Source organism: Gossypium raimondii, chromosome 4 (assembly GCF_025698545.1).
Source record: "Gossypium raimondii isolate GPD5lz chromosome 4, ASM2569854v1, whole genome shotgun sequence".
In the NCBI taxonomy this organism is placed as follows: Eukaryota; Viridiplantae; Streptophyta; class Magnoliopsida; order Malvales; family Malvaceae; genus Gossypium; species Gossypium raimondii.
The window spans coordinates 44,786,180-44,812,349 of record NC_068568.1 but is presented as its reverse complement, the minus strand read 5'-3'; the positions used below and the strand labels follow the sequence as shown (position 1 = coordinate 44,812,349).

Sequence of the window (26,170 nt, the reverse complement as noted above, 5' to 3'; positions counted from 1 at the left end):
TAATCATGAATTCTCAATTGTCATTCAGCAAACAAAACCCAAAAGAACAAAAGAAAAGTCATTAAGCGAGTAGTTCCTCTCTATTCCCACTCTCTGTCCCACTAATAAAATGTGAGGTCAGTAAAATCACAGGATTACATTGGTGTAGTAATATGTACAACGCCAAATGCCTAACTTCTACAACCCCATGCATGTTCCTTGTTATTCATTAGAATATTAGATGGATGCTACAAGAATATTTCATCTTCTAATAACAGGACCCTTGTACAGCCCTCTCCGAATCACAAAGTCATCAGGGGGCTGAAACTCTTCTAACCATGTCACTTCCGAGAACGTTTCTCCATTCATTTCAATCTCACCTTCATTTTAAATGAGGAAACGAATAAGAAAATAGCATGCAGAATTTGTCTTCAGGTTACAACATATCATAGAAGCTACCATCTAATACTAGGTTCAAAATTATATTTCTTACCAGGTAAATCCCTTCTTGGGGACCTCCGGAAGTAAGTGCAGTGTCTTCCATGCTCTGAGGAGTAAGGTGGTGATAAAATATCAAAAATAGCACAGGGAGTCCGTGCCCTGAAACAATGGATGTTGCCTCCACTTGTGGGATAAAGTACTGTTGTTGCACAAGGGGCTGTCATCTCAGTATCCTTGACAAGTTTTGCAGCTCTTGCTACAAACCACCAAAAATAAGCAAATCAGAGTCAAAGACTGAAGAATATACAATAAGTGCCCTATACCCTAGGAAGGGTGAGGAGAAAACGCATTATTTAAAATAAGATACATCACCACTTTGTCCATGAATAAATTATCAATACCATTACATCAGTTGAACAAGCAACTACTTCAGTTGCGATTGGTGACAGATAGGCAGGTTTAGCTGCCATAGGCCACCAATAATCATTTCTGTTAATCAGAAAAAAGATCTAATCCAGATTTAGTAAGTCCTATTTATCTGAAACGTCAGATTACAACATAAAACCCCTAGATTGTCTAGTTACTTTATTTCGTTAACAAGTTTGTTCATCAACTTCCTTACACTTACTTTGCAAGCACCAACTTGAAATCAAACTAATGTACCCTAAGAAGAAATTCTTTGGTTCTAAATTTACCACTAACACAGCTCTGTATCCCTGTTTCCATGAATGATTCCGATTTGAATTGGTGGTCAAAATATTTAGATGGGATCAAATTCCAGTTAAAATTTGTTATTATAAACCCAAGTTGAAGTCAAAATCTCATAAGGTCTCTGCTTTTGTTGGCTTCTATAACCATTCATTTTGTCTGGTTTGCTTTCAAACATTTTCTTTTTGGTGACAAAAGTTTCATTCTAATTTAACCATGCATTTCCCTAGCTAAGCCCAGTGGTCTCCAAATATTTCACCAAATCAGTTAAGAAGTTATGTCATAAGCATTCTCCATAACCTAAACTACATCCATACGAGAAGAGAAATTGAACAGGCCTTTCACTTAGATGCTAGCCAAAAGGCTCTTTACATCTACCCTATTGAAAGAGTCATTAGCTGTAACAAAGAGACATCCACCAATTAATACATTTAGTATTACCTAGGCCTTCTTCCTCCTATTCCAATCAACTTTCGATCAAGTAAGTTTCGTTCTAAAAGTATTTTCTGTCATTTTTAACCAAACCACCAGCACATGCAGTAACACAAAGAACTGTATATCACAAAGCAAATATAAATTTAAAAGGAGGTCCATTTCTCTCTGTCCTTCAAGAATACTAATTCTATAATATAAATGGAAAGAACAGCGGTTACATAGGATTTCTAACATCAGAAACAGAACTCTATAAAGGTACTAGATCTTCTGGAACAAATTAAAAGAGAAAACTCCCGAAGCAAAGGTATTTGGAAAAGAATAATAATTAAAAATGGGACTGATGAGGTTTCAAGGAATACAAAGGATGATATCAGTACCGAGTCAATTGAATATAAATATATTAATTTGTTACCAAATTTATACGCAAGAACATATTATTCTATGAACATCCTTATTATGGTTTAGCTAGCATTCATCGAAGAAATATGGAAATGTTAAATACATACCTTGTAGCGGATCTTCAGGCTCTGTTGGGTCAAGCCAATCATATGACTTAACGTGTAATGAGCCATAGATAAGCCTGCTCAACACTGTCATTCCAGGATGATTGTGCAGAGGTATGAGAGAGGAAGGTGGCATACAAAAAATTCCTATCTGCAGAGAAAAAGGAAATCAGAAAAATGAAGGCCTGATGGTAGCTGGTAATGCAACTACTATTTGCAAAAGTTCAAATTTAATTTCAACGGAAGTGTTTATTTTAATAAATTCTAGGAGACTTTCAACTAAATGCATCTTCCTCACTTTAAAACTCTAAAATTTTAGGTTCTCAATAATAGGTGATATCTTAAATAATAAAAACGATAGGTTATATAAAGTTTGTGCTTACAGAGAAGCTGTCGCACTCATGCAAGTGCAGATACTTGATAGGTGGCAATGACTGATGGGTTCCATTCCGCTCACTTACAGGACCAGACCAATTACGTACCACCTGTGCCTCCTGTTCCAAACCTACATCAGAAGGCTTCATTTTCTCTGAAATAAAGTGACATTTTGTGTTAAAATACAACGAATATGCTATGAAACTTGGTTTCATCACTTCATGGGGAAACCAAAAAACGTGGAGTTACATATGTGGCGGTTTAAAAATTTGCATGGTTAATCAAATAATAGAAAAGTTGTAATGATCAACTCTACCAAGAAAAGCACTTTCTCAATGTTATGGTATACCCTTATACTTTGTACTCTAAATTAGAATAGTTGCAACCACTCACGATGATATGTTGATCCAAAACCATTAAAATACCAACAGATTTCAAAACTCACATTGATACGAAAAAAAATTGGAATTAGTGTAGATAGATTCTAAGACCACATAAGAAAAAAGGGAAAGTACAGAAAACCCCAATCGTTTTTCTATTTTATATCTAGAAGCATCCAAATGCTAAAGAATTATCAAGGCATCCAGCGAGTAGAAAACATACAGTTCCACAACAATGGAGCAGCAGCTCAATGTGGAGAAAGCAGAACAATTTGGACTTTTAACTCGTCATACAACAAGCTTTTATGCTCAAGATAAAAGTGCTTCAGAGATAACTAGTAGCTATTATTTTGAAGGTTGATTTTTAAAGGCCAAAGGCAACTAGCAATGAAGAACTGATATAGGTTGGTGAGCTGGATAACAAATTTCTCATTCTACTGAAATTCACTTTGCCTAAAAATTTTCTTGTTTTTGTAATTAATGCTGGTGAAAATCTGGAAAAGTTTTGCCAATTAAATAATGTCAGGACCTCTTCCTACAGGACAAAAGTTTGAACTTAAACAAAAATGAGCTTTACATCCTAAACAATGAAGGATAATATTTCTTCTTCTTCTTCTTTCTGTTTAACTATCAAGCCACATGGAAACTAGGTTTTCAGATCAGCCAAAAGGCGTGGCACTATTTATTGGTAGATCATGCACTTGCCAAGAAACTAAAATAGTAGGAGTAGCATTAAGCAACTTCCAATAGCCAATGCCATCCCAAGAAAGATCCAACTTACTTAAATTAATTAACCTAAGAGTAAATTCATATGTTTCAATTTTGATTGAAAAATAAATAACAGCTAAATGTTAGAAAAAGGAGCTTCCATAGTACTTACTAACTACTAATTCTGAAAACATGCAGAAAATTAAGTATTACTTTCAACATGATTTTGTCTCAATTATAATACTAATAAAACATAGCAGACTTGGTTCAACTATAAGCTCAAAGAACAAACATGAAGAAAGAAAGAATCAAATAGTGAATACCTAGCATAGTACGAACTCTTTCAAGAGCTTCATCAGAAACAGGGCCATTGGGCGAGAACGCCGCTCTGCAAGTGTTATAAAGTCTCTGTATATAATATGGCATGTTTGTAAAGACGATACCAACTTAACTGAATGGACCAAAAGCCTCTATATCAGCAAGCTGATAACGCCTTTTTGCAAGTAATGTACTAATTGATAGTGCGATAAAAGATACAATTCGGTGACAACTGGATCTGCAGTGTAACCCGCCGGTAATAGATCTGCATGGCAATTATTTCATCATTCCTCCCTGCTAATTTCACATACAACCACCCCACCTGACAAGGTACGCATTGAGCCCAAAGTAAATCAACATAATTCATTTACAACAAAAACAGAGACTAAATAAATATAAAAAACACAGCCTCCCTTATTACGAATTTCAAAAGTTCAATGCACAATTTCATTGGAAATATTACTTTTGTTGATCGCACCCAGAAATTGATATGAACGATGACTTAAGCAACACAAGTCATTTGCCAGTAATATTGCTACTAGTATAACATTAGCTCGCCCAAAAGAGAAAATGCAAGCAAATACAACAAATACTAAAATATTGAACAACTTTTCCATGATTTTTTCCTTTTTTTTTTTTTAATTTCTACAATTGAATCTAAATTTCCGAGGTTTAGATGTGCAGAAAAGGAACAAGAAACAATAAGGAATCCAATTTGCGATAAACATGAAACAGGATAGGATAACAAAAATATAAAATGAAAAAAATGCGTGCAATTAATTAAAAGCAAAAACCAGAAAAGATGGAGAATCGAATAAAAAAGGAACTAACCCAATTTGAGATCCATCAAACTGATTATAGAAATGTTCGCAAGAGTAGAAATAAAGAACGAAGGAGGGATTTATTTCGTTTAAAAGAGAGAGAGAGAGAGGAGAGAAAGGGATCGCTGAAAGCAACACAACAGTGAGAAAGAGGAAGGAATAGGAGGATCTTTGTTGGGTGGGGGAGTTTTGGGGGCTGCGAATTGCGATTAGCTTATATGAATGGATATCAGCTTGATTTTACATAATTTGCCCTTCGCCTAAAATCCTCGTACTTTTTTTTGGCTTTCTTTTTTCCGTTTAATCATAAAAGTTTGAGTAGGCTATTTTTTAAAGGGTTAATTGAACAAGAGACCTTAAATTATACCATTTGTTTTAGAAATTTTAATTTTTTTTTAGGAGCGAGTATCTAAACTTTATTCCGTAATTAAAATTAAATTTTATTGTTCTACTTCGTTAAAAAAAACTCATATCAACCAATCAAAAGTGTCAATATATTAATATTAATATTAATATTAAATAAAAATAAAAATAAAAATTATTATTATTGAAAAAAAAACTTTTCTACCATCCCCACCGTCCCTTTGCAATGAAATACCATACATCATTCATGGTTAACTTCAAGGATCAACGTGCAACAAGCACGTTTTGGCTCTTTTTTTCATCCAAACATTTTTCAGCTTCTTTAAAAGCAATGTGTCACAAGAAGTGGAAACTTCTGTTGGCACTGTGCATCTCCATCTCAGATAATGAAACATCTTAAAACATTGAGGTCTAATATGTTCGGAGGCACCACAATAATGACAAATCACTCTATGAAAGTTTTTACCTTCTTAACAACCCCGATTAACACAGGCTTGGTGGAACATTCACCAAGTTCTTCATGATTTGAAGCTTTCACAAAAACAGTGAGACTCTTGATGATAACCTTTCCTTTGTCTACATATCTAATGCCTCCCTTGCCTGAATCTCTTTTTCCTATGGTAAGGATTTCATTAAGCTTGCTACTGCTGAAATTGAATTTTATAAGCATAAGCTTGATTGCAACAAGCTCCTTCTAGGTCTTCACTAGGTTGTTAAGTTCTTTAACAAGTAGTATTCTTTAGCTTCATTTTGCTTGACCAGCCTTGAATTTTCTTCTTTCAAATGACCATTTTTTTATAACAATAGGCATTCACATCACATACATGCTCCCATTTCCCCAACATGATCTTGAAAGTCTTGAGAAAGGGCTGGGGAAAGTTTGAACCCAATTTCAACAGTGATGAATATAAGCACAATTGAAATTCATGGGGAGTTATGGATTTGTGTATTGATAAGACCATTCATTATTTCTTAAAGCTCGATCTCTCCCCCGAATGAACCATATAGCCAAGGGAAACCATGAACTAGAATAGAATAGCTTGCCCCACTCATGAGTAAATATTTCGTAGTAGCCTTATTAGACTGTACATCTTTCCTGGTATATCCAAATAATGGGTAGGAGCATAAATTGAAACATTATAGGGCTACAAAGATAGTTATTAAATTGTTTATAACTTGTTTGTGATGGTGCCAATGTGGCATATTGGTTAGGCACTATTAGGATGTTATGTGACATGTTTTAGCTTGGTTTTGCAATGTTTAGAATAAGGTTTCAAGTTGTCTATGTGTACTTGAAAGCTACCTTAATGTTTGGCTTGATTCAATTACCAAAATGGCATATTGTGGTGTCACACGGTTAGCCACACGACTGTGTGTCACACATGAGATTGTGACATGGTCGTCTGCCATTGGGAAATAGGTTGCATTTAGGTCACATGGTTTTTGATTGTCACATGGGCTGTCCACACACTCGTGTAAGTACTATAGTTTTCGTAACTTAAATTGTCACACGATCACAATTAGTTACACGATCCAGTCACACGGCCGTGTGACTTTTGTTAAATTTTTGCACTTTGATCCACATGACATCAATGAGTTACATGGTTGTGTGACTCTAATGCTACATGGTTTCAACCTATCACATGGTCATGTGACCCCTGTTTTGCACTTTTGCCTTTCTTTTGTTAAAAGTTTCAAATCAGCCATTGTTTGATTTTGGGTTGATTTTAGAGCTTTCATAAGTTCAATTTAAATGATTTTAGAGCATGATGTATGAGGTTAAATGATTGTTTTAAATAATTTTTTATTTAAAGTTGTAAGCTCTTATTTTGTTATTTGTTGTAGCATCTCGTAACTCGATTTCATCGACAAGGATGGGTGAGGATTTTTACAGCTTTCATGAGTGCCTTCTAGTAAGCATAATTGCTACAATCTAACATTGGGGGACTAGTGGTTAATGATCCTTTCATAACTTGCAATTAACAATACCAAAATTCTCTACTAGCTATGTTAAGTGGAAGCTCTTATACCAATTGTTGACTTGAACCAATTGTTATGTTACATGAAACATAGTACGAGCAGAAGTGACTGTGAAAGTGGGCACTTCTACAATAATTGTGACAACCACAACGAAAATAGGGGCAACAAAGTTGTTTATGCAATCTAGTTTCCCTTAGTCTGCAAAGCATAGCTTAGTGAGATGAATCCACTATCTTCGAAACAAATACAACGAGTGATCTTAGTTCTAACACACCCCAGTAAAGAATCTCCACACTTATATCTCAAAGACTAGATCTCTCACTAATAAATTCTCCCTCCGAAAACTTAGCTTGTAAAACCACTTATAAACAGGTTTTTACAATTCAAGTGCACTCTTATAAATAATATTCCTCACTAAATAGATAAGTACTATTAATAATTAGTGCAACCTATACAAGACTCTCGATTATATAAATTTTTTCGAGACTTGCTAACATAAGGAAGATCAATCACAATCCCTTCTAAACAATAGCTAAAATAGATAAATACAATATAATATTAATGACCAAAGTAAAATGGATTTATGGTAGATAAGACATCAAGTTTCGACTGATCCAATTTCCTTGATCCAAAGGATTTAATATACTCGATTCAATCCAATCCGATATTCAATATATGTTTCTCCAAGTGAATTGCTTTTCATTGATTGGCTTGAATCATTCTACGATATCAGCACAGTTTAAAATTTTGGTTGAATAAATTGTTAATCTTCCAGAAATGGTAAGTTGTTGTTTTGTCGCAGTGGTGAAGGAAGTGGTCACTTCTTTTGGCATATCGCAATAGCTACAAATATGTCAAAAATTAGCATGAGGATGATGTTTCTCAACCTTAACCATCCTTAAAAGTAAAGAAGAATCATTCATTGGATGATTTTGTTGGTGATATTGAAGGAGTCAATACCAAACATAAGTTTAAGTTTAATTATCAAGATATTGTCAGATTGGCATGCTATACTTCCTCCATAAAGTCCAAAAAAGGTTAAGAGCTCTCAAAAATGAAAATTAGATTCAAACCATGCAGGAAGAGCTAAATTAGATTGAAAAAAAAATGATGTATGAAAACTTCTCCCAATACCTATTGAGTGTAACCGATTATTATCTTGACTATTATAATAAGCAAAGGTAGGTGACTTATTGAGTAGAGTCCTTTAGTGAGAGGCTTTTAGTTGCTTATTTAAGACTAGAAAATAGCATAACTATCCTTGTTACTCCTTTCAAAGAAATACCTCAAGTTGAAAGAGGTATGATCATACAATAAGTGGGATAGCAAATAAAACTGATAGACTTCCAGAAGGATGATTTTTCTTTCCCTTGCTTCTGTATTCTTCAAGTGACCAATTTTTTTCTTAACTAACAAGAGGGTATTTTCAAGCACTTCCCCCCATGATAGCCCTTGAACTATTCCAAAAAAAAAAAAATTAACCTCCCATAATCTTTTGCATTCAATTGAGCCCTCGAACTGGTGAATTCCATCAAAAAAACCCTTTGATCGTCTTTGATCGTTACTTCGCTGATGTGGCTGTTAACACACTAACATGGTTGTGCCACATCAGTAAAAATAAAAAATTCAAAATATTAAATAAAAAAGTAATTTTTTTTTGGAATGAACTTGAACAATTTATTGTTCATATTTGTTTCAAATTTATTTAAAAAATTATAAAAATTAAATTTTTAAATGATTAAATATCTAATTATTGAATTTCTTTTTCTTTTGTAAAAATAAAAAATAGAAAACATATATAAATAAAGTTTAATTTTATTAATTGCATGTGTAAAGTTTTTTTAAGTGGAAATATTTTTCATCATAGACTTAACTTTTAAATAGTTTTTATTAATTTTTTGAATTTTTAAAATATTTAATAATATTTTATAAAATTATAAAAATTAACTTTAAAATGAACTTCCATTTGTTGAGGTTCATTCCAGTAAAAAATAATTTTTATTTATTTTTGTTGATGTGACAACTAGTACCACATTAACAACTATTGTTAACATGGAGAGCCATGTTAGCACCATTAACGATCATGTTAGAAAAGTAACTGCTAAAAATGATCAAAAAGCTTTTTTGATAAAATTCACCAGTTCAAGGGTTCAATTGAAGAGGTTACGAGGGGCTTCATTAATTTTTTTGGACTAGTTCAATGTTATTTGAACCCTTTTTCCTCAATTTGGTTTGTAAAGTTCTTTATTGTAGTTTTTGGAAAATCAATACCTTTTTATTGTAGTAATTTTAAAAAATTACAGTACAATCATAATTGTAATTATAAATAAAACATATGAATAATTAAGTCAGAATTAATCATTATGAAGCACAATCAATTTGATAATAAAATGTATTGAAAATTAGAAAAAAAAATATCTAGACAAAATTTACAAATAATAAAACTTAAATAATTATATGTCTAGAGAGATCCTGCATAAAATTTATACATAGGATGAATCAAAGTTGAAATCGTAAAGTTTCAAACCCTAAACCTTATAATTTAACTAAGGGTGTCTTTGGATGAGCAATGACTATGGTGAAGTGAAATATTTTATCTCACAGTTACAGTAATTAATCTCATCATCACCTCTATTTTTAACTTTACTGGAGGTAAATACACCGCCTATCCAAAAACATCCTAAGAAATTTGAAGCATGCTTTTTTAATCTTTTGATCAATTTTCAATTAACAAATTTTGGCAAAAATAATCTTTGGTAATTACAAAATTCAATAGGCTACTAAGCAAGGGGGTATGGGCTTGTAGGACTTAACAAATTGCTTTTTAATTTTTTCGTGGGTCAAGTTATTTGTCTAATCTCGAAGGTTCACCTAAATGTGAGACGGTGTAAGTAAAAATATTAGGCTCGAAAAATGAGTTTGGACAAAAAAATTAGGCTCATTTAAAATATGGATCGAGCTTAAATTTGAACATTAAGGCCCGAGCCCAGACCGACCAGGCCTGTTTTTGGGTTTATAATACTTTATATTATGTAATTTAGAACACATTAAAAAAATAAATCTATACTCAATATATAATACTACTCTAATCTAAACATTAAAATAATGTTAAGATCACTATATAATAAATAAATATTAAAATAAATATATTATTAATTAACTTTATGTAATAAAAATAAATTTCTAAAAAAGCAAAAAATTTAGTTAATTTTAATTACAAAATATTTTATTAAGAGTAAATTATAAGTTATTGGTGGATTGGACGAAAACCGAAGGATTCTATTAATCATAAAAGATGGTAAGACACTAAACGGCACTCCACCTTCTTTGGGTAAATATATGTTTTGGTACTTGAATTTGTTCTTAATATTCAATTTGATATCTAAACTTCTTTTTGGTCCAATTAAGTATCCCAACTCGACTTTTTGGCTCAAATTGGTGCATGAATTTGGCTTCATAGTTCAAATTGGACCAAAATAAACTTTAGATATCTAATTGGATCAAAATTAACTTTAGATACCAAATCAAACCTTAAAGTCTAGTTCAAGTATGTAAATGGACAAAAAAATCTTAGGTACCAATTTGAACGTTGAAGCTAAGTTCAAGTACCAAAATGTGTATTTACCCTTTCTTTTCTTCTTAAATATTCTTTAAATTTTATTATTTTATAAATAAAATTATATTAGTTATACCTACTCTTTAGCAAAATATTTTTTTAAGTCTTATTTTAAAAATGCCCTCACTTTTTATATGCAATTTTAAATAGGATAAATATCAAATTTATATATTAAATTTGCTCCATAGTGCAATTCTTTTAAGCAAAGTTAACAAATGATAACTTTTCTATCCATTTTGGGTGATTTGAAAAATAATGTAAGTTTAAGGGCTAAAAGAGGCAAAAAATAAATGAAGGGCTAAAATGATTTTTTTTATAAATTTGGAGGCCCAAACAAGTCATTATACCTAATATAAATATTGATAAATATCAAAATTACACTGAGCTTCGGTCCAATATATGAACTTTAACTTTGTGTAATTATACATTAAAACATCATTTAATTTAAATTTTTTGTCAAACTACTAACACCAAGATTAACATAGGATTATTTTACATTTACATATTGCATGTACAAATAATTATAATGATCTAACACGAAAATAAATTGATATATTTATTTTTTAAATGTATCATACATTAACCAAAATTAAAAGTTTATTTATATAATTGTATCGAATCAAAATTCATATATGTTATGTGTATATATATATTTTTGTGTGTAAATTTAAGATTTATCATATAAAATATAGTCATAAATTTTAGGTTATAATATGCTCTAAGTCTCTATAGTATCCACACATTTAAATTTAGTCCATTTACTTATCAAATTTGAAATTTAAGTCTAATTGTTAACACGGTTAAAGTTTTTATTTAAATTATTTGGCGTGACATTTTAAAACAGTAAAAAGTAACATTATAATTAACTTGAATTTAACAAAAGAATTTTAACAATATTACCAATTACACTTGTATTTTTAAATTGGAAAGTTGAAATATAAAAAATAAAGGGACTAACTTGCAAATATAGGAGAGACTTGTAATGGATTTCAACGTAAAATTTAATTTCCGCGAGTCAAATTAGAGACAGGTGCAATGGAAAACAGGGTAACGGCCCTGCTTTTCCTTTCCTTCACCAACCACGAGAGGGAGGGGTTAGGTACAAACTAAAAACCATGAGCTATATATAATATCAATGTCAGACTCGGAATTGGGATCTGCAAATCCGTTTTAATTGCTTAAGAAATACGGATATCGGTAAAGATGGCGTTGACGATGAAGGATACTTTCTATATATCACACGGAGCACCGACGCTGGCCATAGACAAGTCGATTCCCGCCAGGCATTTCTTGCAGTCATGGAAGGACAAAGTGTTCCCCCAAAAACCCAAAGCCATCCTCGTCATTTCTGGTCACTGGGACACTTCCTTTCCCGCCGTTAACATCGTTCACCGCAATGATACAATCTATGATTTCTATGGTTTCCCTGACTCTATGTACAAGGTGCCTTTCCTAACCCTCCTAACTTTTCTATTTTTTTTTGTTTAATTCGGACTATGGTTGATCGTATTTCAATTCTGACAATTAAAAGCAAGGGACTGGGGAAGTTAATTTGAATGGGGTTCTTCAATATAACTGGAATTTAGGCCATTATGTTTTATTCATTTGAATGAGGTGTTCTATATAGCAGCTATGGAAATGATTGTTTTTTAATGAGATTCTTCAATATAAAAGTAATTTCGGCCATTGGGTGTTGTTAATTTGAGCAAAAAATGGTAGTCTGAGAACCCTGCTTTGAGGCCGGCTTCTCACTAGATTTATTCTGGTTTAAGTCTTACTGTTTGTGGAGCCAATCCGGATTTATTCTAGTTTAGATCAAGATATTCTAGTTATCAATCTGATCAAATATCGTAATAATTGATTCAGATTGTAGTTATTCGGATGTGTAGCGGTTGTAATTGAAATTATGCTTCTAACTTCTTAGGGAAAAAAATGGTAGTCGTAATCGGTTTCTTTTCCTTTTCGGTTAACAGCTGAAATATCCGGCACCAGGGGCGCCAGAGTTGGCACTAAGAGTGAAGGAATTGCTGATGGCATCCGGTTTCAAGCGTGTTGATGAAGATAGAGAACGTGGGCTGGACCATGGTGCTTGGGTTCCACTCATGCTCATGTATCCAGAGGCTGATATTCCAGTTTGCCAACTCTCTGTTCAGTCAAAAAGGGATGGTAGTTACCACTACAACTTGGGAAAGGCTTTGGCCCCTCTCAAGGATGAAGGTGTTCTTATAATGGGTTCTGGATCCGCCACTCATAACTTGAGGGCCCTTAGAATGGTAGATGGTATTGTTCCATGGGCTTTGGAGTTTGATACTTGGCTTAAAGATGCTCTCCTTCAGGGAAGGTAAATCATTCTTTCTTTTCTTGTAACTTCGTTTTTCTTTTTCTATATTTTTACACGTTAGATTGACAACAATGTGCAATTGGTGTTTAAACATAGTGACTGATGTAACTTCTAACAAGTGATGATAAAACTAGCAAATCGATTTAGACAATGGTATCATTGGAAAGCTGAAAAAATGTTTAGGTTGTTTAGTGACTCTTCGCCTTTCTACTTCAATAATCAGACTGTCAAAGGCCTATGACTGGCAGTAGAATTCACATAGTATGTGTAAAGGTTATGGATTTGATTGGATTATGGTTCTGATCCTAAATATATGCCCTCCTCAAATGTATCTTTAACTGAGAAGGAAGTATATTGTTTGAGAAGATTCATGGCTCATGATTGCAAATTGCACATAAAAGAAAGGGATTGCTATTAATGAACCAAGGCTGACATTCCTTTTATCTCCAACTTACTATTACTCTGTTCTTTGGGGCAACAATGATAGCAATTGGCATTTAATGTTTCTGATGAATGTTTTCTGTTTGTTCTTTATTGTTGCCTCTTCGTTTGATTCTTTTTATAGATATGAAGATGTGAACTGCTATCAAGAGAAGGCACCGCATGCGAAGATGGCTCACCCATGGCCGGACCACTTCTATCCATTGCATGTAGCCATGGGTGCTGCTGGTGAAAATGCAAAGGCCAAACTTATCCATCACAGCTGGCAACATGGTGCTCTTTCCTATGCTTCTTACCAGTTCAAGTCAGCCAGCTGATGTTTCATTTAACAAGTGTGCTGCAATATCACCTATTTATTCAATCTACTTTATCTCAAATAAAGTAATACAAGAAAGATAAAATGCAAGCCCTTTGTTCAATCTGTGCAGTATGTATATCTACACCTTTAACGACTTGAATTGTGTTCATTTTGTTCCAATTAAATTTGAATCATGAAAAGTTTGTTTTACAACAGCCTGCTTTTGTTCTGTTGGTGTTATGTCCTTGTGGGCAAAGACTTGGTTGCAGCACAAGTCGGGGCAATTTTTATATTATTTCTCAAACTAAACATCTTCAAATATTATTATTCAGAATACGTTTTTCAGGAGTATCATGGAGTTTTTTCATTGAAGAAACACCATGAAAGAGATTTATATATATATACACATAGACATATATATACATATGTTAAAATGGATATTTGCTAATTGCTTAGAAAACAAAGTGCTTGAATAGAAGTTTCCCCTCTCAAATGCATTCTTAAAAAAATCGTTCAACAATGAACAGATAAGAGCTTTCAATACTCAGTTACAAAGCATATATAAGTTGCTTAATATATAAGAGTTTCAGATTTGTTAACATATTGAAGATCAATTACAATTCAATCTCCTATTAAACAACGGCTTAAATAGCAAGAAACAATATATAACAATAAAACCAATATAAAATGGACAGTTAGAGATATGTCTTTAATGTTATCTCGATTCAATCTCCACAATATAAAGGGTCCGATTAATTGATCTAATCTAATCCAATTCAATATTCAAGTTAAGTTACTTCAAATGAATTATTCTTCGTAGTCGAGTTTATAGACTTCCATAATATTAATATCATTTAAAATTCAAAGATAATGCTTTAAAATTATCAACTTCAAATATATCAAATAAAGTGACCTGTCATAGTGATAATTGTAATGGTCACTTCTATTGAAGATAGTCATTTCAAAACATTTGCCTCAACAATTGTGATCTTTGAGAATTTTTGAACAAAATCAAACAAATAAAGAAACTTATCATCATAACAATTATGGTTACCCTCAGCACAATTTCCTTAATCCATCAAACTTAGCTAAGAAAATTAAACATTAATGCCTTGTTTGAATTTGCATTATCAACAAAAATACTATACTTATATCTATGTAAGATGATACGAAAATGTGCCGTAGAGTAAAACCAATCACCAATAAAATCTCCAATATCCATTAGTTACAAAGCTTGTAATAAAGAAGTAACTAAAATTCTATAATAACAAAGTAAACAAAACAAAATAACTCCTATAAGAAGGGGTAACAAAAAAATCAAGCAGCAACACCGTCATCTCGGCACCTACACCAGCTGAGCAAATTGTCGGGCAAAGCTATCTTGCAGTCCCTGATTTGCTGGATAACCTTAATCTCTCTTGAAGCTTTGCTATGACTCGATTGTGAGATTCAATGGAAGCAGTGATATGATCAACCATCCTTTTTTTGAACCCTTCAAGGTTACTCGAAAGGCTTGTGACAGTGGGCACTTTGGGAGCCACTGATGCAAGCTCACCAGCAGGTTCTTCTTTATCCTCATCAGGTTGATCTGCAAGGTTAGTCGATGTGTGCTTTTCCTCGAGCCATTTTGGGGGAAATTTGAGCTCTGCAATAGCTCTTCTAGGATGTTTAGTGGCTCTAATTAGTTTTGGATTTTGCTTCACAAATACTTGAAGGTACCTAGCATGAACATTTTTAGCGTGTTTGACCGCCTCTTCATAGACAAATGTGGTAACTCCACCATTTCTACGACCTTTCTGATCAACACAATAGCTTTCCTGCTGACAACATCCCTTTGACTGTTTGGCAGTCAGTTCCTTGTGGCAAGGGACGATAAATGAATGTTACCCTTTGTTGGCCATGAGAGGTGAACACTGTTGGTGATGATCGAAGTAATTTATCCAAATACTCATCCAGTTCAACCATGTTCTGGTAGTAGCAATTCATCACCTTCCTAATCAATTCAAGATTAGAGTCATACCCTCTTCCTTTGATGTATACCTTGTTTTGACCATCATTGATGCTTCTCAACATATTAGCATAAAGCTAAAAGTACCATTTGTCTAACATAGGACTTTACAAAGCTTATAGATCCTATTAAACCATTGTTTTCAAGGAGAGAATCAATTTCATGCTCAGCAAAATAGCTTCCTCAATAGTTTGCTTCTTAAATCCATTTTTTTACCTAATATTTTTGCTGGAACACTTCCTTGACAGGCCTTCAGAAATAATCCAATGAATAACTTTAAATTAATGCTATTCAATAGTTGCAACACTTGTTATTCTTTCTATCAAAGTTTTAATTTATTCTAACTTTGCATGTTGGACTGATAGTTAAGCGTTCATCGTTCCAAATATAATTTAGGTTTAACTCGTACTAATTGCGTTTGTGCTATTTATTGAGCTTTGATTTATAATCTATTTTTTTCCGGAAAATATAATTTCTAAATTAGTTGTTTGGTTTTAATGCAAAACTTTATGAAGATGAACCAAGATGCTTATCTTAGTTTGGCCTATTAATGAATGCTACCAATCATACCTGTATAGGTGTTTGAAATTTATGGTGGTATTAATTATGAACTAACTCTACTTCTTAAAACCATTTTTGTTTAGTCATCAGTAGTTGTATATTTGATAGGTTGGTAGGATGTATAAAAAAATATTAAAATCAAGAATAGATGGGAAATTATAGTTGTAAGAAGAGAAACCCTAAGATGAAATTATAAGAATATAGTAAGAAAGATGTAGATAATGCTGAAATAAATTCAAGCAGCAGAGATATTGTTTTTGTTTGCAAAGCTTTGTTTATTATTGTGCATCCACACCTTAAGGACTCTCCTCTTGATTCCAATCTCTTGGCAAAACTGCTGCACCGCATTCTCATCCAGCTTTTGAATTCTCCAACCAGCCTTCTCTGCAAAGCTCAACATCTTTTCCTTTTGTGCTTGGCTGAACTTGGTCCTAAACCTTTTCCTCACTTTCCCATCATCTTTCTCATTTGTTTCTGATGGGATCGACCCTCCACCTTTGTACGACAGTGTCATCGGTTGCGGTGAGGACCTCAACATGTAACTTTGAAGATGACCCAACATGAGTTTTCGCCCATAATCAGAGGGGCAGCAACCACTGCATTCTGTCTCTTTTTGATGGAAGTTCCTATGGCAGTTGCAAGCCGAGCAGATGAGCGCCTCGAGGGAGCCTTCTTTCCCATTTGCCATGAACTCCCCGCACCCATCTGTGGCGTTCCCTCCAATGGCTACTGCATGGTTCTTTAGGCATTCCTTGTACCTCACCACCACTTTGTTGCAGTTATCTCCTCCATCGCCGCTTGTTGAGATTGGCTTATTATCACTCATCTCTCTAAAAAAACCTGCAAATTAATGACAAACTTAACAAGTATAAATATGGGGACTACCTTTCCTCACAAATTAGAGGAAGAACATTACAAGCAAAGAGACAGCTTTTTATATGGTTAGTTTTACAAGTGAAGCAACAAATAAAGGGAAATAAATTTATAAATTAAGAGGGAAGTGGTGGGCGAAGACATAAAGAAGTAGTAGAGGAACAACCAGTAGTAGCTTATAAAAATTAAAGCCTAAGAGTGACAAAGAGAGAATCTAACATGGAGACACCAAATTTAAGGATAATTATAATATGGGTAGGGCTTGCTTTGCTTGCACAATCAATCACTTAGCTTAGCTTAGCTCAGGAGGATAGCTAATGCACCTTTTTCAATTAAATCCATTTCTTATTCTTTCAACTGTTCAGTGCTTTGAGCTTTTCTGTCCACTGCATCTGCATGGTATATATATATATATTATTAAGAGATGGTGAAAATAAAATTATTTATAATAATGGGCAGTCTTGCAAACTTAGGATCTACCTTGGATCATCGACCTCACAGATCAAGTTCGTAGACTAGGTACATATGTTCTCCTGCGAAGTCACACATGAGACTACATTAACATGTGTTAAGTCTAAAGTAGAGTAAGTGTTGATTTGCATGGAACCTACCTAACACGTCATATCAATAAACGATACTTATATCATATAAATAGGGAAATACCACTATCCAAATGAGACAGAGAAAAATACTCAACAATAGTAATAGTAATATAATTAGTTAGGGTTTAGTTGAATTAAGTGTGGAATATCAAAGATTGAAAAATTAATTAGTAAATTAAATTATAGAATATATTTAGCATATTAGTTTAAATTATGTAAAGAATATAATTAAATTATTTGATAAATATAAAATTTAAATTATATTTTATGTTTTATTCTTACTTTTTGAATATATTATAGATTATTTTAGAAAAATCAAAAATTTAAATTGACTTTAAATATAAATACAAAATATTTTGAATAAATTGTAATATTAAATATAAAAATATTATAAATTAAAACCCAAATAAACTCCAATATTAAAATATAAACATAATTGATGAGGTGATAATTTATGTTGGAGAGGGTTGATAGAATAGACATAGAAGTAATTTTTAATGTAAAAACTTTAGAGGATGATATAGTTCTAAAAGAAAAAAAAAATAGGTATTTGAATTCAATCACAACTCTAGAGCAGTTGGTTTAGTTGGTCAGTTCAATCAATTTTTTTACAATCGGCTTAATCAGCTTGAACACATCAAAATCGACTCAACATACTTTCATTGATAAAACTAACCAAACTAAATTAACTTGACTACTGTTAGAATAGAATCTGGACAGAATTAGAGAGTTTGCGCAATCAGTCCAAAGTGCAAGTGAGTCAAAGAGAGATTTGACATATGACATTTGTTAACACAGTTCGGATTCCTCAATCCTATATCTACGGATTCAACAATCCTATATCTACGGAGCCTTGCTTAGAGAATGATTTTATTTACTAATTGTCCAGATCACCTATTAGCTTAAATCTAATCTACCTTTATACAAAGAAGTAATTGCAATCCTAGTATTGACAAATCACTCTCTTCATAACAGATCTCTAAATAGGGAGCGTCTAAGACACCCCACATGATCAACAACCTATTTATAGGTCTCTTCAAGTGATCATCCACTAATGGTTTGATAGGCTAAAGGAGACTGATTTTATTCATTAATTATCTTTAATATTTATCTTACAATAGCTTTCATAAACAAGTTCCTCAACAATTTGAAATACTTTAAAATATAAGGATAAGAACTCAATCCTTATCCAATAAACTCATAACCAATCACAAAGATCGATTGAAACACTTGAGAGTCATAACTGAATCAAATTGTTATTTTGTCAAATATGTCATAATTTTGTAGGCCATAAACAACTAACATCAAAGAGACCAAATGCTCCTGTGGCCAAGATGAAAATTCATTCTTGTTCAAATAGAACGTAAGTTAGTCAAAAACTTCAACCGTAAAAGTATCAAATAATATATAAATTGATAATTTAAGTACCACATTGAACATTTTCAAAACATATATACCACACAAATTTTTGGGAATGTCTCAATTTGTGATTGGTATATATATATAAATGTCTGTGACTGAGAGAGAGATGACATTAAATAACAAAATAATAATATTTTCTTATCCTATAAATGTCATTTATTTTTAAAATTTAAAATTAGATTTTGACAGCAAAATAGTCCACCAAGCCCAAGTGAAATGTGCAGTGGCCCATGCAGGTATCGAATGAGCAGAAAGCGGAATAAATATATGTATTTAAAAAATCGTAAAAGGGAAAAACAAATAACAGTGGCCCATGCAGGTTTCGAACCTGCGACCTTCGCGTTATTAGCACGACGCTCTAACCAACTGAGCTAATAGGCCATTTGCGACCCTTTTGAATTTATGCTTTATATGTAGAAATAAAAAAAAAGGTAATGGAAAACAAAGTTGCGTATTGGCAAATTGTTCAATTCTACTTATTTCTGCTTCACAGAGATGGGGAGTTTGTAAGTAAATTGCGATTTGTTAAATGTTATCACTCGTGCTTAGTTCATAATTTTCAAAATAATTAAAAAAATTTAATTAAGACACAAAATAAATACATGCAAAACTTAATTAAAATATTTTATGATATTTCGATTGAGTATTAACTCAACTGGCATGGGCATTATTGTCAATGCAGGAGGATATGAGTTCGAGTGCACGAAAACAATTTCGATTAAAAGAATCCATGTCAGTTGAAAAAAGAATTAAGAAAAATAACTGTTTGGACTAACTAACTACATTATAACAGTTGGAAAATCAATTTATACAAAATTAAAGTATAAGGACTAAATCTATACTTTGTGCTTAATAGAAGGACCAAAACTAAAATTTGACCTACTCTTTTAGACTATTGAGTGGGAACGGAACGCTGCGTTTAGTGGTATCTAAATGAATAAATGCTAGGGTTTCCATCTTTTCCAAAAGTTCCAGGGTTTTAGGGTGCGGCCGTCGGCTTCGAGTCTATAAATGCACTCCAATCGCATTTTCCCCATTGGGTAAGCTATTATATTTGTTCTTTTCGGAAGAAGAAGATAGCGTTTTACATGGTTTTTAGTGATTGGATGATAAAAAAAAAAAGGATCAAATGATGAGACTGAAAGACCAACAACATGATGGATTCATTCCCATGATTCCTCCTCGTTTTTAAGTCTCTGATGATCTCTTCTTCTTTTGATTTCAGATGCCAAATTATTTTTTCTAGTTTTAGCAAAATAATAAAGATATCTTGATTTTCTTTTCTAATTCTTTAAATTTTTTAAAAATAACCAGAGAACGATGTTCTTTTCTTTACATTGATTGCTCTTCTTTTTTCTATTAAGATGTTGCTTATTGATGAACATGCTTTGAATGTTGGTACGTAATAGCTGCTGAGATTGTTTTGGAAAAAGGACTTGTGAGAGGCCATTTTTTTTATTGAATATGATCTTTGTTATTGTTACAAGTAGAGGCTCTGAGGAGGGTGAATTAGCTGGAATGCTTGATTTCATTTTCTATTTTGAATCTATGCAACTTTTATCTTTTGATTGTTTGAATAGAAAGTTAATTGGTAGAACAGGGGGAAATGTAGCGAGTGACATTGTTGTCGAGATTAGAGCTATCCATTGCTCACTTCGCTCAATTGGCCCAGCCTCGTCTTGGTTGGGCTTCGACAAAAGGATTTTGTTGATTGGCTGGTTCTACTATGCTTGAATTTAATTTAAGTAAAAATTTGCTTGACAATATTTGTGGAAACATGAAAAAGAATATCTGTACTTAGGCTGATCTTCCGACCCCACCCAAAGGTTCTTTTTGTGTCCGTTTGAAAAGTGAAATGATTTGGACAAAAATATAAGTTCGTAAAATAGGTTTAGGCAAATAAATAAGTTTTGTTTAGAAAATGAGTTGAGTCTCGGATAAAATTTTTTTGGTCAATGCTTGAAATTTGCAAATGTTTTTTTCCTGTTTTTTTTGATTGTTTTGTTATCATTTCACTATTATGTTGTTACAATTTTGTTGTCATTGTTTGGATAATAAAAATTTTTTAATTTATTTTTAATTTGTTCGGGAACATTTATTTTAATGCTTTTAGTGTTTTTGATGTATTATATATATTTTTAAAAATTATATAAAAAAATTTAATACTGGTAGAACAGGTCTGCCTTGGGTTTTAGCATTTTTATTCGGGTTGGTTTAGATAAAATTTCAGGTCTATTTTTCAAGTCAGGTCCAAGTAGAAAAATTTGATTTGACTTGAAAAAAAAGTTTGAATTTTGAATTATTTGAATTAAGTTAATCGAATCAATTTGATTTGTTTTTTCAAATTTCGAGTTTAAATCAAAGTTAAATTTTTGAATTTGAATAAATCAAATATCAAACCATTTTACTTCTCTTTCCTCCAAATCCCCCCCCAACCTTTTTACTTTCTCAAAAAAATTTACTTCTCCCAAATTTCCAAAACCTTTTTCTTTTTACTTCTCTTCAAAAATTTTGCATTCCAGTAATTTTGGAAATCATTTCGTCAGATTGCTTAATGATAATAATATTATAATGTAAGATAAAAAATAAGCTAAACGCACCGTACATTTAAACCCACACTCAGCACATTTATACAAACATATCATAAAACAAATCAGAACGGTAGTCAATAATAATGGGATAAAACAAAACAGCAAGCAGGGACTAAAGTGAAAGTGATTCAAACATATAGGAACTCCCATCACAAATATACAATCCACGCACGTAAGTTGTTATTGAAATAGCTCAATTCCACATTTAAAAATCATAAAATTGTGGAGATCTTTTAGTACAATAAATAGTGGAATCATCCCAAAAACTTACCATATTCTTTCTAAGGCAACTTTTCCCATCTTGTTATTTGTAATATTATTGTAGGGATATATTGTATGATTAAATTACATTATAGAGTAGATAATTTATTTTAAGGTGAATTAAGCGAAAATGACATATTTTTATTATCAATCAAATTTTAAATAATTTTAAAATGATATAATTTTCATAAATATAAAGAATTACTTATTGCAAAATTAGAGCGGGTCTTTAGAATCAATGAAGAACGCTATGATAAATCGATTTTCCTCTCTTGATACTTTTTTCTTTTGTTATGCAAACCCTAATTATTGATGATTAAAATTTTCTATTAGTTGTTTGGTTAAAAATATGTTGCTAGTCTTTGTATTTGGACAAAAATTGAAATTTAGCTCCTGTACTTAAAATTTTTAAAAATTTAAAATGAAGTCCTTACTTTTCTTACTTAAAAACCTTGGTCCAATTATTATTATTGCCATTATTTTTTTAGTAGATAAAGACAATCTAAGGCGAAAACAAAAGATTACATTAATCTCTCACATTTTTAACATAATCCAACTCAACTAAATCACGAACTGACTTTGGGGGTTCTTCAAACCATTGGATCCCTGTAAAACATGATGCCATAGACTTGGCCATATGATCAACAACAGTATTTTGTAATCTCGAGATATGACGAATAAGAACCTTCCAATTTTTTGTCAAAATTGGGCAACTTAACATGTTGATTAGATTATTCTTATATGATGTTACATTTGATTGGCATAAAACAAATATATTAAATCAACAAACTTTGACTAAAATTATAAGCAACGATAATGATTAAACTAAAATTTTAAATTCAACCATTTTGGATAAAGATAGCATATTTTAACCTAGTTTTAATGTGTATGTGACCCTAATAATAGAAGGATCATCCATTTATAACGATAACTTAACCCTTCAATTAACCATTTTGTTTTAGACTTACAATTTTTCGTTGTTAATTCATTTATTCAATTTTTAAACCAGTAATTGAAATTGGTTAAGTAGACATTAGATCAAAGTTAAATTTGATTTAAATTCAATATTTTTACCGTAAAATGTTGATTGAGTCTTAACTTAATTGTTACAGGCATTGTTATTAATACAGGAGGACGTGGGTTTGAGTGTGGTGAAATACATTATTCTCTTATTTATGAATTGGTGAGGGGTTATGGGTAGTTCTAAGCATTGTGTAAGAAAAGTAAATATGACGAGAACCTATAATAAAATTATTCATATATATATATATATATATATATATATTCTTACGATAAAATGCTAAATGAAAGAAACACAAGTTTGTAATTTAGATATCCATATTATATAGTTTAATCATTTTGATTGCTACTTAAAATATCAAATGGGAAATTGACATGATGTTTTTCATTTAAATTTTGATTGTAATTTATTAAAATATTATCATCTTATTCCCTAAAATTTTAATTTAATTTAAATAAGGTATAATCTTAAAAATTTAAGAGTTCTGGGCTCTCAGTCTTTTGTTTTTATTTGGTCTATTAGGTGGCCTTCCATGGAGTGGGGACAATGTTGAAAAATATAGACATCACAAGTACAATAAGAGCAATTACATGTTATTATTTGTTATCATAAAAAGTTAGCTCAAATTAAAAGTGATCTAATTTTGTTAAAGTTTATTAGATTTTAGTTATTAAATAAAGTATGAGTCAAATATGTATAGATACTTGGGGCATTAAAGGTACTGGTGTCCAAGCATCAATTACAAATAGAGATGGATCGGGTAGATCTCTTAGAAAATCAGATGCCCAGATCTCTCAAATTTTTTTAGGGTTATACCATATTTAATTTAAATTAAGAGTTTGGGATGAAAATGATAATCTTTTTTAGTGAATTATAATGACATGAATTTTATTGTTTATTTCGCGGATAATCAAAATTTAAAAGAACAATATCATGTCAGATTTCATTTGAGACTTTAGACCAAAATGATTGAGTGTCTAAATTGTAAACTTTTTATTATAATTACCTAAAATAAGAATTTTCGATTGTTGGGTAACCTATAGGTGAAATTAAAAATGTTTTGTGAAAGAGTGAGAAGTAGGTAAAGTAATTTATGGATTATTTAGTTTTTATGTAACCATAAACATAGAAATGCCAGAATTTGTGGTTGATACAATTTAGATTACAGAAAATCAAGCTGTAGAACTCAAACTAGTATAATAAACTTCAGTTAATTTTGCGGCAATTCTGTCGAACTTCCCCATTAGATCCTTCCTTAACATCAACCTTCCCCATTTTCACCATTGCCTGCTGGAAATCAAAGAAAAACATAGCTTGGTTCATGGCGTAACCATTCACAATGTTTCTTGTTCTCGGCGTCGTATACAGTACTTGATCCGAGAAAAGAACCCCACTTTTCCTTATCAATGCGTTGAAGTAGAAGTTGTCGAAGGTGTTTTGCGTGGCATCGAACGGTTGCTCTGCGTTGTCGCCGGCACTGCATGTCTTGGACAACGTCTTGGCGAAATTCGAATCCAGGTTAGCATCTGCGTTACTCAATCTGTTTTTGAAGGATGAACACCTTGCCACTCCTAACGTATGTGCCCCTGCATTACATTCAATCACACTCTCGAGTTGGATGGATGTCTTAGCTGTGTATCAAGTGCGATAACCACACTTAAATTAATTTTTATATGACACAATTTAGTTACCAGATAAAGCAACCATTTCTTGAGCACTGAAACCTCGCTTGCCGAAGGCGCTGATGAGCTCTGAGGTGTTGAAGGTGGGGAATGGCAGGTTTATGGTGTCTTCTATCTTGGACCTCCTTCCATCTTTTCTTCCTTTTGGTATATCATACACAGGTCCCTCTGACTGTCATATAATTATAATTATAATTAACTCAAACACCATCATGTTGATAATGAGTAAAAGTATCATAAACACCTCTATTAAGAGTCGAATTACATTTTAATCCTTTTATTCAAAAAATAAGCAAATTAATCTTTGATGAAAGAGTAAATTGGTAGCACGAAGTACACGAAACCACATTATTTCGTCAAGTACGTCAGTTTTTAACAATGCAAATAGATAAAATTTTTAATAAAAAATAACCAATTTACTCTTCGATTTAACATTCAGTAACTAATTTATCTATTTTTTATTAGAGGGGACAAAAGAATACAATTTTACTATTAATACTTTAGTATCCATAAATTTATATAGATATATTGTTACCCAGAAAATGGCATCTCTGGCAGCCATTGCAACAATATCAGCGCAGGAGACAATGCCAGGGCACTGATCTTCCAGCTGCTCCTTTGCATCATCAATAACTTCATAGCCTCGCAAGCTTAAGTTTCCAGGTGAGTCTTTTTCTGCTGTGTTGTCCTTGGTCGAGTCAATCAGAATGGAGCCATCACATCCCTAATCCCACCAAAATACCAATATTAAACACATTTATACCATGCCATTTAAGCTGAAACTTTACTATAAATTGGGAAAAAAAAAGAAAGTTGAAAAGCAAGGAAGAAAAGAGATACCTCAACGAAGCAATCATGGAAATGCATCCTAACCAAAGCTGCTGCCAACGTTGGGTCATCTTGCAAAGCTCTATTAACAGTGTTCTTCACTATGGATTCAGCAAATGGGCAACTCATTATGTAGTAGTCCATGCGAAGACCATCAACTCCAAATCGAAACCCACCCGCCACCACCTCCATTAATATAAACATACTTAGCAGATTAGCCATCGTTATCATCTTCACTAAGTTCAACACCATTATGTATATACAATGACCAACTACTACAAGAGAGATCACTTAGCTTGCTACAAGGCTAGCTGGAGATACATATATATATATACACACATGCATGATAAGATGTATATACATAAAGTTGGTCCACATATGAATCGGCAAAACTTTTTTTAACTTTGTTGAAGATAGTGGTGGTCTATCACTTCATCCACCAAATTTCTTCATTAATGAATATGATAATCTAATCTTTACATGGGTTAATTGCATGTTGATTTGCACGTAAGAGGGACACGTAGACAAATTCACTAAATTGATTGTGAAATCCAACTTAGCCAAAATTAATGACGGCTGGCAACAACAGGACTCATGTAATAACTAGATAGGTT

The 26,170-nt window shown here is 32.2% G+C and overlaps 4 protein-coding genes, 1 long non-coding RNA gene and 2 other non-coding genes across 8 annotated transcripts; 3 read left to right on the top strand and 4 right to left on the bottom strand.

Moving 5' to 3' along the window:
- LOC105779508 (plant cysteine oxidase 4) lies at positions 1–4,952 on the bottom strand. Of its 2 annotated transcripts, XM_012603286.2 has the most exons (7): positions 4,679–4,951; positions 4,067–4,169; positions 3,853–3,917; positions 2,450–2,595; positions 2,070–2,217; positions 473–676; positions 1–359 (listed from the first exon to the last, which is right to left on the bottom strand). In XM_012603286.2, the coding sequence occupies exons 3-7, from the start codon at positions 3,857–3,859 to the stop codon at positions 241–243; spliced, it is 624 nt and encodes a 207-aa protein (XP_012458740.1). In that variant the 5' UTR covers positions 3,860–3,917; positions 4,067–4,169; positions 4,679–4,951; the 3' UTR covers positions 1–240. The 2 variants fall into 2 exon arrangements, with proteins under 2 accessions (XP_012458740.1, XP_012458739.1); XM_012603285.2 differs by having other exon boundaries at positions 3,853–4,169; positions 4,679–4,952.
- Positions 4,953–11,653: 6,701 nt separating this feature from the next.
- On the top strand, positions 11,654–13,920 carry LOC105779506 (extradiol ring-cleavage dioxygenase). The gene is made up of 3 exons (XM_012603284.2): positions 11,654–12,070; positions 12,601–12,968; positions 13,534–13,920. The coding sequence occupies exons 1-3, from the start codon at positions 11,831–11,833 to the stop codon at positions 13,724–13,726; spliced, it is 801 nt and encodes a 266-aa protein (XP_012458738.1). The 5' UTR covers positions 11,654–11,830; the 3' UTR covers positions 13,727–13,920.
- A 2,503-nt stretch (positions 13,921–16,423) lies between these two features.
- On the bottom strand, positions 16,424–17,325 carry LOC105779510 (zinc-finger homeodomain protein 4). Its single transcript, XM_012603290.2, has one exon. The coding sequence runs from the start codon at positions 17,100–17,102 to the stop codon at positions 16,512–16,514; it is 591 nt and encodes a 196-aa protein (XP_012458744.1). The 5' UTR covers positions 17,103–17,325; the 3' UTR covers positions 16,424–16,511.
- A 2,155-nt stretch (positions 17,326–19,480) lies between these two features.
- TRNAI-AAU (transfer RNA isoleucine (anticodon AAU)) lies at positions 19,481–19,554 on the bottom strand. Its single transcript has one exon. It is a non-coding gene; the product is annotated as a tRNA-Ile (tRNA).
- Positions 19,555–20,149: 595 nt separating this feature from the next.
- Positions 20,150–20,937, top strand: LOC128040593 (uncharacterized). Its single transcript, XR_008195371.1, has 2 exons — positions 20,150–20,213; positions 20,583–20,937. It is a non-coding gene; the product is annotated as an uncharacterized LOC128040593 (long non-coding RNA).
- Positions 20,296–20,378, top strand: LOC128040849 (small nucleolar RNA Z199). The gene has a single exon (XR_008195655.1). It is a non-coding gene; the product is annotated as a small nucleolar RNA Z199 (small nucleolar RNA).
- A 3,187-nt stretch (positions 20,938–24,124) lies between the features above and the next one.
- Positions 24,125–25,861, bottom strand: LOC105779505 (peroxidase 47). The gene is made up of 4 exons (XM_012603283.2): positions 25,569–25,861; positions 25,264–25,452; positions 24,738–24,900; positions 24,125–24,632 (listed from the first exon to the last, which is right to left on the bottom strand). Exons 1-4 carry the CDS (start codon positions 25,806–25,808, stop codon positions 24,253–24,255), a joined length of 972 nt encoding a protein of 323 aa, XP_012458737.1. The 5' UTR covers positions 25,809–25,861; the 3' UTR covers positions 24,125–24,252.
- Positions 25,862–26,170: the final 309 nt, after the last annotated feature.

Coding starts and splice junctions, on each gene's coding strand:
- LOC105779508 (XM_012603285.2), bottom strand. CDS start 3,955: ATGCCATATTATATACAGAGACTTTATAACACTTGCAGAGCGGCGTTC. Junction 2,596..3,852: donor AAGAGTTCGTACTATGCTAG/GTATTCACTATT, acceptor ACTTTATTTCAG/AGAAAATGAAGCCTTCTGAT. Junction 360..472: donor CCCAAGAAGGGATTTACCTG/GTAAGAAATATA, acceptor TTTAAAATGAAG/GTGAGATTGAAATGAATGGA.
- LOC105779506 (XM_012603284.2), top strand. CDS start 11,831: ATGGCGTTGACGATGAAGGATACTTTCTATATATCACACGGAGCACCG. Junction 12,071..12,600: donor TCCCTGACTCTATGTACAAG/GTGCCTTTCCTA, acceptor TTCGGTTAACAG/CTGAAATATCCGGCACCAGG. Junction 12,969..13,533: donor GATGCTCTCCTTCAGGGAAG/GTAAATCATTCT, acceptor TTCTTTTTATAG/ATATGAAGATGTGAACTGCT.
- LOC105779510 (XM_012603290.2), bottom strand. CDS start 17,102: ATGAGTGATAATAAGCCAATCTCAACAAGCGGCGATGGAGGAGATAAC.
- LOC105779505 (XM_012603283.2), bottom strand. CDS start 25,808: ATGGTGTTGAACTTAGTGAAGATGATAACGATGGCTAATCTGCTAAGT. Junction 25,453..25,568: donor TCCATGATTGCTTCGTTGAG/GTATCTCTTTTC, acceptor TGGTGGGATTAG/GGATGTGATGGCTCCATTCT. Junction 24,633..24,737: donor AGAAATGGTTGCTTTATCTG/GTAACTAAATTG, acceptor AATGTAATGCAG/GGGCACATACGTTAGGAGTG.